The 15,104-nt window shown below is 37.6% G+C and overlaps 1 protein-coding gene across 2 annotated transcripts in view; it reads right to left on the reverse strand.

Annotated features, from left to right (window-relative positions):
• EIF2AK3 (eukaryotic translation initiation factor 2 alpha kinase 3) overlaps nt 1-13,954 on the reverse strand; it is an 82,805-nt gene extending 68,851 nt beyond the window's left edge. The window contains exons 1-2 of one of the 2 annotated variants that reach the window (XM_053704288.1): nt 13,543-13,954; nt 5,161-5,290 (exon numbers count right to left, since the gene is read on the reverse strand). In XM_053704288.1, coding sequence (XP_053560263.1) covers nt 5,161-5,290; nt 13,543-13,820 — 408 coding nt within the window. In that variant the 5' untranslated portion in view covers nt 13,821-13,954. The remainder of the gene's footprint in view (nt 1-5,160; nt 5,291-13,542) is intronic. The other variant, XM_053704289.1, reaches the window with a different exon arrangement.
• Between the last annotated feature and the right edge of the window lie 1,150 nt (nt 13,955-15,104).

Genomic DNA, 15,104 nt, shown 5'->3' on the forward strand with positions numbered 1-15,104 from the left:
AAATGAAGGGGACTAAGAAAAAGGCTAGGAAAGAAGTTATTTAAGATTGTTGTAATCAGATCTACTTTATTTCCCTATAGGTCTCCTCATTGGGTGACAGTCTAGTCCAAAATAAAGTCATGATTCAGACAGAGAATGTCATTTTAAACAATTTTCCAATTTACTGTTATCACCAATTTTGCTTTGTTCTTTGTATTCATAGTTGAAAGCTTAGGAGGTTCATATACTAATTTCTAAGCCCTTGAAAGCCACCTCTTCTCAGGGCATTTTGACAGGTTTTTTTTTTTTATCCCTAGACGGTATAAGTTCATGTGTGTCATATAGATAACACTGCTCACGCATGTGGAGTTCCAGTGAGCCAGCTCTGATTGGCTAAAATGGATGTCTGTCAAAAGAACTGAAATAAGGGGGCTGTTTGCAGAGGCTTATATACAAGATAATCAGAGGTAAAAAGTATTTATTCAACTGTTGGTTATGCAAAACTAGGGAATGGGTAATAAAAAGGATTATCTATCTTTTTAAGCAATACAAATTCTGGTGTAGACTGTCCCTTTATCTATATTTATAGTAAATTACTCAATTTGTGCCTTTGATAGCTTACATAACATTAATAAACAGAAAATATTACAAAGTATTAATCTGCTCCAACAAGGCTACTTCATAATACAACCCAGGTGGCAACATTTTATGTTGAGAACACCGAATTGAGAAATACTGTACGTGTTGTAAAATGCTCTGGCATATGGAAGTGTGTTAATAGATCACTATTAATGCCACCTAGCAAGGCATAAACACACATACATATACACACTTATTTAGCTGGCACCAATTGTGCATAAGTAAAATATACCCAGCTCTAAAAACAGTGAAATTTAAAGTGAAATACAAGTTATGAAGGCCCTTCTATCCTAGATGTAAGGCTGGTCCTAATTTATTCACCCGGGTGGGGTGCCTGATGTACTCAGTCCTAGGTGTCCTGTCCCTGCATAGCTAGCTGGGATTAGGGATCCTGCTTTGACATTATACTTGTGTCCTGAGGTCATTTGGTTTTCCCATTCGATAGAGGGGGGGGTTCAGATGACTCCATAGAGATCTTCCGTACCTGGTTTTGGGGCGGGCGGCAGCTTACTTCCCCTCTATGGTATTTTATTCCAGATTGCATTGTCCTGATACGTCCCGATCTTTCTACAGGGCCTCTTCCCTATAGTCGAGGTTGGTTGTGTACTTAGTTTCCTCTTTCCTTGGGGGGTCAGTCCTTCCTGTCTGATTATTTTGGGGAAAACCGGTCCTTAGGGTCCGCTTTCTTACGATATCCTTTATTGATCCTATAATTTTTGGGATCTGGGAAATTGTATGTTGTCTTTTACATATGCAAGATTGCCCCTGCTTGGGCGATTAGGCTGGGTTCAGTCACCTGCTATGAGTTTTAGGATGCTCGTTCATTCGTCAATTCCTTGAGCCATAGGGGCCCCAGGAGATTGATCAAGAGTGGATCGTTAGACTGTCTCATTCTCTGAGATTACTTTTTAGTTTAGTTCTGAGGATCCGAGAGGCCCGTTGAGGACGAGTTCAGTCTGGGATACTTGGGAGATCAGTGTTTAAGACCCCGTGGGGGCATGACTGTGATTGCATCAACAATGGTGCAAGGTCATCTTCAGATGGAGTACTCTTGTGGATGTTCCTCAAGGGTTATTGGTTTGGTTCCGGGTGTCTTGTTTTTTTTTTGTTTTTTTTAACCTAGTCCTTGTCTTTGACAGAGCATTTTGATTACTCTGTTTTCCAGATCTCAGACTTTGATCTGGCCGGATGAAGTAGCAGGTTGGCGTTTCCCGATCCTTGGAATATCTCCTTGTTCCTACTGGCGGCTTTTTATTCCTTCTGGAGAAATAGGAATTTCTCTGAGCTGGCTGTAGTGGCCGGTGGGTTACCTTAGCTGCCTAGCAAGTGGATTTGCAGTTTGAAGACCAGTTGCAGCTTTTTGCGCCTTGCATTTGGGCTAGCAGGTTATTGGGTCTTCGATTACCTTCTATTCGGGAGAATCTGATCTACTGCATCTATCCTGTTGGCTACTCCGGAGTTCAGTGGGGTTTGCTTTTCCGCTTTGCTTGCAGGACGTCACGAGTTTGTGTCCACCAGGAATGTTGGATTTTCATGTTGCATGCCATTCTGATAGTAGTTAGTTGAGGGTCTCTTGGTTGAGTGTACCTTCCCCTCAGATTCTGAAGGGATATGTTGATAGATATTTTGGAACCTGAGCTAGTCTCTCTGGGGTTTCGTGCCTCTTCCTCTTTCCTAGGGATTTCGTAGCTGGAGATTCATTGCTAATCTCGGGGCCTGGTCATTATGGGAATTTTTGTTCTCCCTTGTCCTTTACCAGTTGTGTCGGTGCTGGGACAGTTTGCTCGGAGTAGGGGGGGGGGTTCAGGGATTCTGACTGTTCTGTTGAGCATCGACCATGTATCATGAGGGGCTACTGAGTGCTCCTCCCTTACATGGGAGGCCTCGGGGTGATACCTTCCCTCTGCGAGTTGCTAGTTTCTCATTTTTGGTCAGCGTGCTGTCCTCCCTTCCCTTTGTTCTGGTGTGGGGGGGGGGGGAGAGGAGTCGATTTGCAATGTTTTCAGAGTTTCTCTCCTAGGATGGTTCTGGTACAAGTTTCCCCAACTACCTTGTTGTCCAGTTTTTGTAGGCTTGACGCTTAGTTGGACCGCCTAACAGATGGAAGCCTGTGGCTTTTACGGATATTCCTATCTGCTTTGTCTGTTCTACTTCAGGGGTTTTTTTTTACCCTCTGGTGTTCAGTTTTAGTGCTGGATAGAGCTGTGTTACGGTAGAGGGTTCTACTTTTTGTCCTTCTAGGACTTCAGTTCTGGTTAGGACTTTACATTGGTTCCTTGTGATCCATGTAGTAGGTGGTCTGGAACTTTCATTCCGTTGCTCTCCTCTGTCAGTAGAGTATTTTCTACGCGACTTTTGTACTAATACAGCCTTGTAGTTCGCTCCTTTTGAGTTATGCTAGGGGCTTCTTCCTTGGTTTGCCTTTATTTTTGGGGGGTTGTTTTGGTGGTCCTTTTGGACTTCCTGATCCGATTTTCCTTCTTCTGGAAGATTGTGAGGGGAATTTTGGTGTGTCCCTTCCCATTGGCATGGAGAGGTTTTTTCTTGGCAGGCTTCAAGTCAGCGGGACTTTTGTCTCCTTAGATGTTTTGTGCTCAGTGGAGTCTAGGGATCTGAGTGGTCTCTAGCAAGGCTCTTTATGGTTCTAACTGATGGGCAGTTATTTGGTCCTCTTCCTTTTTTTGTCCTTTCCGTGTCTGTTGACGCAGTTTTTTTTTTTTTTTTTTTTTAATCAGGAGTTTCAGTTATATCAGCCTGTGGAGCCCTCAGAATGGGCTGCTTTTTTGTTCCAGTCCGTTTTGCATTCAGTGTCCTCTATAGCTTGGGTATTGATTTCCCAAAAGTAAAATTAATGCACAGCTGTTGACTCTCCCCATTTAAAACGAAAAACTTACTTACCAGATAATTATTTTCTTCTAAAGGGGAGAGTCCACAGCTCCCCGCCTGTTTTTTTCATGGGGCGGCCTTATTTTGTTCTTCTGGCACCTGTTTTTCACCATGATATTTCTCCTACTGTTCCTTGTTCCCTTGGCAGAATGACTGGGGATGAGGGAAGTGGGGGAGGTATTTAAGCCTTTGGCTGGGGTGTCTTTGCCTCCTCCTGGTGGTCAGGTTCTGAATTCCCAAAAGTAATGAATGCAGCCGTGGACTCTCCCTGTCAGAAGAAAAGAAAATTATCCGGTAATGATAATTTAAATTTTCATAAAAATTATTTTCTTAGAATGGCTGACTAGAATATAAAATGTGTACCAAAATAGTTGTTACTGCACAATTATGCAGAACTATGGAAATAATTTAATTAGCCAACTTACAGTTTTGGCAGCAACAAAGTAATGATATTTACAAAAAAAAGCTAGCTTGATAAAAATGGAATACTTTCTTAAAAGTAAATGAAAGCAAGCAAAATCAATTGCAAATTCTATTTCATCTCTGTGAGTTAATGATGATACATACATATTGGTCACAAAAGGATTGTATGGACTAGTACAGTGAGATAATTTAATGATTACAAAATACTTTAAAAATGTACATAGAATGAAGCTGTGGTAGGATACACAAAGGACATAAGATAACCATGATTAAGTATCTCAGGTCCTATAAATATAAGTAAATGTTTATAGTTAGTCACCTGTACCAGTACCTTCATTTGCTTATTTAGTACTAAGATAATTTTTAAACTGCAGACTCAATTTTATTCTCAACATACACAGGTATACAAAGGTTAAACTCACATAATTGACATAACTATTTGTCTGCTTAACAAATGTATGAATATCTAAGTATCCCAGATTTCCTTTGGTTCACCTGTCAGATCTGTTGGGAGTGTTTTAAACAGTACATCTAATCAGTGAAAGTAGAATGGTATTAATTATCCTATCAGATTCAGGTAGGCTTTTAAAATATAATAATTTTCTATAGTTCCTATATGCTAGGACTACAGCTATTGCAGAAACGTGTAAGCAGGAACTCTACTTCAATCTGTCTGATGTTTTGAATTGTTTTTAAAGAATCTGATGTGAGCTGAATAAAAGTTACATTTTATATTGATCTATCTGGTGCTCCTGACAATTTGTTCCTTTGAACTACATGCAAATGAGGTTGTGAGATCTCTAGTGAGCAGTAATAGATGGAATTTAGAAAATCTTGCTTAGACCACTAGGTCAGAGAATTGTAAAAAAAAAAAAAAAAGGGGATAACACAATTAAACCTAGCACAGGAGAGGCAGAAGGATCCAGGTCGACTAGTAGAGTACAGCTGAAATATCTTAATCTCAAGAAAAAATACTTTAGAAAACAGACATGCACAGATATTCAGTCTAAATAAAAGGAGTGAATTTTGTATTTGTTCAGTTAATGGCCTTGCTAAAAAAAAAAAAAAAAAAAAAAAAAATTCCACATGTCTTAAATTAGTATTGGACACAGAAAAAAGGTCTAGTTTGTAAAGACAAACATTGGAGTAAGAATTAGGACTCAAATGACCAGAGTTTTACATTGTAAAGATGCCCATCACCCAAGAGATAAACACACTGATGAATAATTGTACCTCTGGCTTGCTCAGGCTGGACGACACAAGAGAGCCCGAACCAACATCCAGGTCCCATTGCTTCCTTCCATGATTTTCTGCATCCAGAGCTGCAATTCGCCCATCTAAGGTGCTGATTATAACTAAAGACCTGGTGAGAAAATAGATGAGTGGGTAAAAAAAAAAAAAAAAAAAGTTTGTGCAAACCATGAAAATATAACAAGTTGGCAATGTTACCTAAAACACTTGCACAAAATATAAGTAGCACAATTTTTTACCCTCTAAGGACATGATAGCGCCTATGACATAAGTTAAATTAAATACAGCAGAATTGCATATTCCCTAAATACATTCTGATTATCTTTACTATACAGCTCTAACCCAATATTTTTTGGAAAATTCATAAACAAAAAGGGAGAAAATCTGGTTCAGATGCAAGCCAATGCAAACACATAAAGGAAGAAAGACTATTTAAATTAGGTGTATTACTTTAGGCAGACAGCTGCATGTGGTTTCAAATCTTAGCTACAAAGCAAACAGATTAAGCTAACCTACCATGTAAAGGTAAATGTGTAATAAGGATGTAGTCACAAGACAATATAATCTAGTATACATCCCTATAGACTTCAGCAGCTGTATAACCGCATGAAACAACTCTGTACAACCAAAATTACAACATATCTGCAGTTAGACTTGTAGCTTTTTTCTCAACTGCAAACCAAAATCACATTTTGTTCAGAAAAAAAAAAAAAACACAGCACTTTGATCCATATCAAAAGAAACTAATGTATATTAACTGGAATTGATCATTTTATTAGGGGATACACTAAACCATGATCAAGAGGCTTTACAACTTACAGTTGCTGTATCCTGTATACCATTGCAGCTGCATCCATCACTAAGTAAAGCAGAGAGATGTGAGGTCAGCGTCTCACCTCCTCTGTTCCAAGCTCTCATGGTCATGTGCTGAGTTAAGCACAGATCACATGACTGCATCCAGAAGCTAAGCTACTGCTCATCCTTTGGGAAAACCAGAGATCTAGCTTAGTGGTGCAATTAAAAAGGGACACTAAACCCAAAACATTTTATAATTCAAAAAGAGAATACAATTTACTTCTATTATCTAATTTGCTTCATTCTTTATTGAACAAATAGCAATGCACATGGGTGAGCCAATCACACAAGGCATCTATGTGCAGCAACCAATCAGCAGCTACTGAGCCTATCTAGATATACTTTGCTTAAAAGCATATCTAAAGAATGAAGCAAATGAGATAATAGAAGTAAAATTTGAAAGTGGTTTAAAAAAATTGTATGCTCTTTCTAAATTATGAGAGAAAAAAAAATTGGGGTTTCATGTCCCTTTAAGACTTAGTATGGCAGTCACAGTGTCACTAAAACCACTGCTGGAAAAGGTTAAAAGCAAAACAATGTGAAGGCGTGTGGTGTAATTAAAGAAATGCTCACAGAATCTACCATACATTCCCCATTTCAGAATTGAAGCTTTGCTTCTGAGGTGGATCCATGATAGGAGAATGTTAATTTCATCTATTTCTCAGATATTTGATATAAAACATAAGTAATAAGACGTCTAAGGAATGTGCATGGAGAGTCTACTTAACCAAGACATTTTATAAAGTCACTACACAGCCCTATCATGACATTTGTAAGATAGGAATTTACCACTTGAGCAGTCTTTATCATTATTTACCTAACATTCAGGGACAGCAATGCAGTCCTGATGTCTTAGCTGCCAAACATTCTCCCATTCTACCGCACCCAATTTGCTCTACACAGACAACTGGCTCATGCATGGTTGAGGAAACAGCACTCACTGCTGGGAGATAGCTGAACACATCAGGGGAGCCAATAACATGACATGTTAAGACATCAGCAGTTCCTGAGCCTACCTAGTTATCCTTTACAACACAGTATACCAAGATCACTAAATAAAAGTAAATTGAAAAGTTTATAAAAAGGGACATGGAACCCATTCCCCCCCTTTCATTATTTGGATAGAGCATGTAATTTAAAGGGACACCAGTTTTACAGTACATTGCTCAATATTTTTTTCTGAGTGCCCTGCACCTCCCAAAATAAAAAAAATATATAAATATCTATCTATCTATCTATCTATATATATATATATTCTTCGTTGGAGCAGGGCTTGACAAAGCCAGGTAGCCACTGACTCATAGAATTTTACCCAATAAGTAAAAGTACGAGACCCGCAAAGCACTGCAAGTCTTGAGGAAATCACTGCTGATCCAATCAGCAGCAGTTATCACTCGGGATCTGCAGTGCTCTGACTTCTGTGCATTTAACCCCTTTGCAGGTATTAAACACACAGTATTGCAGGGTTTATAGTCTTTAAATTGCATGCTCTAATAAATTTAGACTAGTATGGCCCTTTAGTTAATAAAAGTTTTTCTTAAGGTTAATAAGAAGGCTTTAGAAAAATAGTGTTACAAATTGCAATGTGTTGCTACTTTTGAATGTACATTGTATAACCCATTGGCCATGGCAAATCCATAGCTGGAAGTAAACATTTCTGTAAAATATATTCTTAGTGTTTTTCAATTGCAGTCCCCAGGGTACAGTAACAGGACAGATTTTCATGACTACCTTGAGTAAGGGCAGGTTAAATACCATGGTTACTCACTCACCAGTTGACGTCACCTGTGTACTAGTTTGGATACATAAAAATCTGGGCCAGTTAGTGTGCCATAAGCACTAAGATTGAGAAACACTGAATTAAATCATTTTATTTGAACACATTGTTTCAGTAGATCTAGTTGTCCATATGAATTGGGCCTTGTATCACATAATCACTACCTGCAATTACAGAGTCGTCCAATACATTTTGCTAAATTCCTGACAACATATTAAGAACATGTATGTTACCAGCAATAAATGCATTGTGAGTTTAAACACTAACCAAATGTATCTATTCTTATACCAAACTAAGAAAAAAAAATGAATCATGATGCCGACACCAGAAAGCATTTAGTGATTTTCAACAAAGGAGTATCAACAAAGCCTTTATAATTCCCATCACACAGGCATCCTCAGTCAGAAGCAGCAGTAATTGCTCCCAAAGGTGGGAGTCCGTGGCAGAAATAGCTAAGATCACATTTACAGTTGTCCTAAACAAGAGCAAGGCAGACTAGCTCGCAAACTACAATATTATACAAGAACCATTTTACTACATTATAGAAAAAGAGCATGCACATTTAGGTAATGTGAGAGGGATAGATATGATATTTGTATTTATTTTTTTATACATACAGTGTCACTTTGGCTAGACTGTTAAACAAAAGGAAAGGGGGGGTGGGTCTGCAAAATAAGACTATATAAAAACTTTATGATTTCTGTTTGCTGGGAATATGAATATATATATATAAAAATAAAAACCCAAATCTACGCTAGTAAACACCTCAATTAAATTTTAACCTCCTGGCTGCCAAAAAGGAGCAATGCATACATCAGTGCTCTCTAGCAACCAAAGCACTTTGAATTAATAATCTGTTGAACTCCAGAGAACCAAATTAATAAAGCTATAAATAAAATATATGTATAGCACCGCAAAATTCCAGTGCAGATAGCAGAAAACAAAAAGGCTCCACTGACATATATATATATATATATATAAAAAACACACACACACTCTCATGATTTAGAGAATGCAATTTTAATGAACTTTCTAATTCACTCCTATTATCAATTTCAAAGTTCTCTTTGAATTTTTTTTTTTTTTTTTTTTTAAATGGAATGTAAGCTTAGGAATCGGCCCATTTTTGGTTCAGCACCAGGGTAGTGCTGAACCATAAATGGGTCGGCTTCTATGCTTACATTCTTGAGTTTTAAAATAAAGATACCAAGAGAACGAAGAATAATAAGAGTAAATTAGAAAGTTGCTTAAAATTAGCATGCTCTTTCTGAATCACGAAAGTTTAATTTTGAATATACCTTTAAGAAAGCATTACCTTTGACCTTTTATTAATTATTTATTTTAGAGATACTCTTCTGTGGCTTCAGACTGGATCAAATCAAAAGTTAAAATTACGTATCGAACTATTTTTCTTAACACTTTTTCATAACAGTAAACAGCAAGACTTAAGTAGTTCAAAATCTAAATATCTAGGTACAAGAAGCAGAGAGAATAAGGGAATAAATTATAATGGGCAGGTAAAGCAATAGTCAACTACTGTAACAAAGAAAATTAGCATGAGGACAGGGCAGCGTTTTCCCCAAGACAGAGATATAGATCGATCTTGAGATAGATATATCTCAATGTTTTGTGGACCCAGGACATACACGAAAGAAAAAAAAAAAAAAAAAAAAAAAAAGGGAGCACTCGCCTTCAATCATAGTAAAATTTATTCCATATTGTGAACGTTTTTGGGGAGTGACCCCCGTCAGACAAATGCAAACAGAAAAAAAATTCTGTATGAATTTGTCTGATGACGGGGGTCACTCCCCAAAAACGTTCACAAATATGGAATAAATTTCACTTTGATTGAAGGCGAGTGCTCTTTTATCTATACATTGTGGGAAGCACCCCAAGTTTGAGTATAGCGAGTGCTGGACTTTTTGCACACATACGTGTGCGTGATAGATATACACACACCAGCTGATTTTACTGATCTGGGTACAATTAAAGCCAATATGAATGGTTTATAATGTTTGTTGTACAAATTATTAAATCAATGTTAAACTATGCAATTTGTGCAAAAAATATTTTAAAGTATTGCACTGCGACCACTTGGATACTTCACAATGCCATAAGTCTGGCAACATTTTCTATGGAGATCTGTAGGGAAAAGGGGATTCAACAGTTTGTTATTGTCAGAATGTACTTCAATACTGGACATCAAAAAAAAAAAAAAAAAAAAAAAAGTTGAGACATGTTAATGTCATAATAAAATATTATAATTCATTATAGCAATGAATTATACCAATGTCCCTTGTAAGGGCTATACAAACTAACAAAGCTTACACATATGTGTTAATAACTAACTTTGTGAGAAGGACAAAGACTGATTAATGGCTATGTACACATACCGAAAGCAAGCCAGCGAGCAAACTATTCAGCCCCTAATCAGGAGGTACAAAATGTGCACCATTTTGTTGGGGTTAAAAGGACATTAAACCCAAATGTATTTATTTGTTCATGCTTTGGCTACAGCATACATTTTCAACAACTTCCCAATTAACTTCATTCTCTTAGTATCTTTTATTGAAGGAGCAGCAATAAACTACTGGGAGCTAGTTGAACACATTGATAAGTGGTATATATGTGCAGCCACCAATCAGCATTTAGCTCACAGTTCATGAGCCTACCTAGGTATGTTGTTCAACAAAGCAAATTAAACAATAGAAGTAAATAAGGAAGTTGTTTCTATGCCATCTGAATCATACAAAAAAAAAAAAAATAGAAATATTTGGTGTCCCTTTAAATACATTAGACACTGGTCTAAAAATGTTTTGATGAATTAGATCATTTTATTGTTGCATTAAATGTGTACCTTTAAACTGTTAAAACCAGTGAGTGATTTATTAATTTACATATTATAAAGCAGAGGTAGAGTTCTTTTTTACCCATCTTTCTCCTTTACAACAACAAAAAAATGAAACATTTATTTCCTAAATCCTGGGGGTGGAAAAAATACATAGCGTTAAGAACAATCTTATCCTGATGAAAAATCAGCCCAATTTTGCCCTCCCACCGAGGCCCCAAAAACTTAACACCATTGGGCCTCCTGGAAGTGGTCCCCTCTCCGACCCGTTCCACCCCCTCCCGTATTTTAAGAAATATTACGGTTCTGCTATTTTATCAGAGCGGATTTATTACAGGTATGCGCAGTTACTCATAGCACACAATCTATTCAATCATACGCAGGTACTGTTGCCTTTATTTGTTCACTTAGAGTCTAAGATTCATTACAGATGTGTGAGAGAGAAAAAAAAAAAAAAAAAAAAAAAAAAAAAAAAAAACACCACAACCAACCTCTGCACATAGTTTTCATGAGAAAAAAAAAAAGCCACTTGTTAGGTGGGTAGAGTTTAAAAATATCAAAAATGTTCCCCTTTTGCATTTTAGGTTGTGCAATATTATGACTGTTTGCTGAGAATTGACAGCTCTGGACTCCTTAGGCAGAGATCACTTTTTGTTGCAATTTGGTTTAAGTGATGACAAATGCAAAACAATGTATTTAGATTTATTAAGGCTTTTTCGGCTATGTGCACCAGGTTTGAAGAAGCGGACTAGCTGCCACAAATGTAAGAAGCCGCTTCTTATTCCCTGTATGCCACCTCCAGAAGTGGCGAGATTGTTAACCTTGACACTCGCTCGCCTTCAGGGATGGAATGTTTACTATACTCCTTCATTAAGATACGAATGTGGAAGTGCTATTCGTCTCTTTACGGAGCCAGAGGGTACTGATGAAAGACCACCACACATTAGGATCTGCATTTGCACAAATCTTAAAGGGACACTGAACCCAATTTTTTTTTTGGGCTTCAGATAGAAAGTTGCATGCTCTAATTTACTCCCTATTTTTTCTTCATTCTCTTGCTATCTTTATTTGAAGAAGGCATCCACGCTATTTTTTGTTCAGACTATGGACAGCACTTGTTTATTGGTGGGTGAATTTATCCACCAATCAGCAACAACCCAGGTTGTTCACTAAATATGGGTCAGCATCTGAACTTACATAATTGCATTTCAAATAAAGATGCCAAGAGAATGAAGAAAATTTGATTATGAGTAAATAATAAAGTTGCATAAATCACAAAAGAAAAAAATTGTGTTCAGTGTCCCTTTAACGTAGTGATCTTGCACCAGACTCAATGAATGCTGAAGTAAGCGCTAACAAAAGGATCTGAATACACATGTCTAAGTTTACCCCTATGACCATGACTAGTCTTGTTACCCATTGACTAAAGCCAAGCATGGCTCCTCCATACAGGGCAAATGGAATTTGGTTATTTTAAAACAATTGCAGTAAAAAGGATATTAGTTTGTTGTTTTTTTTAAATGTTTAGACTTGGCTGATATGTTATTCTATAGCAACACAACAGAAAGAGCTTGTAATCATAAGGGGTTTACTGTCCCTTTAAAAGGGACATGAACCCAACCCAATTTTTTCTCTCTTTCATGATTTAGAAAGAGCATGTCATTTTAAAGAACTTTCTAATTTACTTCTTTTATCTAATTTGCTTCATTCTCTTGATATTCTTTGCAGAAAAGCATATCTAGATAGGCTCAGTAGTTGCCAATTGGTGGATGCACATAGATGCCTCGTGATTGGCTCACCCATGTACATTGTTATTTCTTCAACAAAGGATATCTAAAAATAAATAAGCAAAATTAGATAATAGAAGTGAATTTTAATGTTGTTTAAAATTGTATTGTCTACCTGAAACTTGAAAGAAAAATGTGGGGGTTTGTGTCCCTTTAAGCTTCACTATTGTAAGCCCATGTGAGTTCACTGTGCAAACACCATTTAGAAACAACCTGCAATGGTCATAAGGACACTTCACAGATTGTAGCCAAAGTGCCAACATCCTGTTCTAACACGAGACATCAAATTGAGAAGTGGCGAGTCGTATTTACACTGGGGAAAAAAAGCTATTATGTGGCCTCCAAACAACTTTGTTACAATACAGTGTGTATAATTACTGCTTAGAGTTGTGGAATCTGTTGGGTGTTCTACAAATAAGAGTATATAGACTTCTATTGAACACCTGGACCTTTGTAGATGCTGAACAGTGATTGCTTGATATGCCTATTAGCTTATATATACAAAATTTGTAAAATGTCCCAGGAAAAGAGATAGACAGACACACACATATATACATATACACACACTTTGCAAGTGTTCACAAACTTTGTATTTTGCCGTTTAGGGATATATACTGTGTAATTAGAAAACATGCAATATACAAATTTAATTTTGATGCATAACTTACAATACTTTAATATCCCTTCAAGGAACCTCTATTTTGTAAATATAAATATTTAGGGGTGTCATTATCCTCCAGTATAACAAAATTATTTATATTTGCCAATAGACAAGACTACTGCTTAAGCACAAACATACATTTCCAGGTAGAAGTGATGAATAGTCTATATTTTTATTTTAAGAAAATAACAAATGATTGTCTGCTCATACAGTAGCTCTCAGACCCCTTATAACTATGTCAACGCATTTAAACCTAACCATGCTTTCCCCTACTGCTGCTGAAGAAATTACTCCAATAGAAGTAATAAGAAAAACTGTAAAAAAGTTTTCCTTTTCCAATAATGCAGAGTCCTACAAATGAGGAACCTGCTCGAGTAAAGCTGACATGAAGTTTCCATCCTCCTCCTCCTTCAAGCCATGACACTGCAGCATTCACCTGGGTTTTTGTTCCTCTCGGCCGCTTTCTATGTATTCCTGCTCGGTCCCAGATTCGACATCTTCCACTGTAACATCACCTGTAGGGAAGGCCGCAGCAGACCCGAGCCCCGATGCCAAGGAGCTAAGGCTGCTGCTCTCTTCTTTCTCTTCCCATGGGTATCCAGCATCGCTCCCCGGAGCCCCCTGCTCCACTAACCCAGCAGCTACGGTCCTCAACAACAACAATGTAACGAGAGACAGGCCGAGCCGCCACAAGCGCAGGACCCGGCCTTCCATGGGCAAGCCAACATCAGCACTTAACTCGCAGATTACTTCACCTCCTTCTCCTCACACCACTTTCTCCGTCACCTCCGCCATGACACCTTTATACTTTATGACAACTCCTCTTAGCCTACAAGCGTTTCCCTGACAATAGCCCACCCCATAACACGAGGCGAACAAATAATTGAGATGGAGGAAAAACTGTAAGCACACTATTGGATAATTATAAAATCCATCACGGCAATGTAGCCACGCCTACAAACAAACTTTGCTAACTACTATTGGTGAATTATGTAGGTGCTGTCAAAAAAGCTGCAAAGCCTCTTGGGATACGGCGTGCGTGGCCATTTTCAGATTTCCTCGGGTCAACATCAACCAATGATATTGTCACTTCTTTTGTTTACAACTTTTTTTTTTCTTTCAAAGAATGAACATCCAATAGGTACGTTTTAGTGACGATGATTGGTTTTCGTGTCAAGTGGCAAGTTACGCGGGATTGGCTACTGATAACGTCAACACACAGAAGGGCAGAGCTTTTGTGAAGCTATAGGCATGTGATTGGTGGACTGTAATTGTTGATACGTGGCTGGTTTTGAGTGTCCAAAGCGGCGCCATTTATGATAGCGATTATTTGGCAAGGGGGAGGGAGAACAGGAAATAGTGTAATTCTTATCGGAAGTTGTATCTGCGTTCTAGTTGCCTAGCAACTAAATCCTGAATTTGTAACTTTGTTACGGTTATCATGGATGAATGAAGTGCTTTAGCAGAGAGAGAAGCCGTTATGACTCCATCATAGTCCAGTAGTAAATGCACCAGAAACTTCGTTGTGTGTGGTTCACTACTGCACTGGTATTTCCAGCAACCATAGAGAAATAGGGTGACCACATTTCCAAATTGCCATTCAGGGACACCCCCACCCCCCCCTCACCCTAAAAAAAAAAAACCCGCTCATTTTAATACCTTTTTTATTTTTGTGCCAATTTTTTAAATGAAAAAAAAAATTGTTCAACAGACTAAATATGTAGCAAAAGAAGGGGGTTAAATAAACTAGCGCTTAAGAGTTAATATCCCTTGCCTTATTCTCCTACTATCTACTCAGATAGAAAGGTGTATAAAGTGAAAAAGTTATGGAGATTAGGCGCTTAAAGGGACCCTAAACACCATCTGTTTTAATGTAATTATAATTTTTTTTAATCTATTTTGCTTTGTTTTATATATTATTTCTTTCTTTATTTAGCATCTGCACATTTTTTTTTATTTTCAATAATACCCCTAAACCACCGCCTACTGAATGCAGTG

Source organism: Bombina bombina, chromosome 2 (genome assembly GCF_027579735.1).
Source record: "Bombina bombina isolate aBomBom1 chromosome 2, aBomBom1.pri, whole genome shotgun sequence".
Lineage (NCBI taxonomy): Eukaryota > Metazoa > Chordata > Amphibia > Anura > Bombinatoridae > Bombina > Bombina bombina.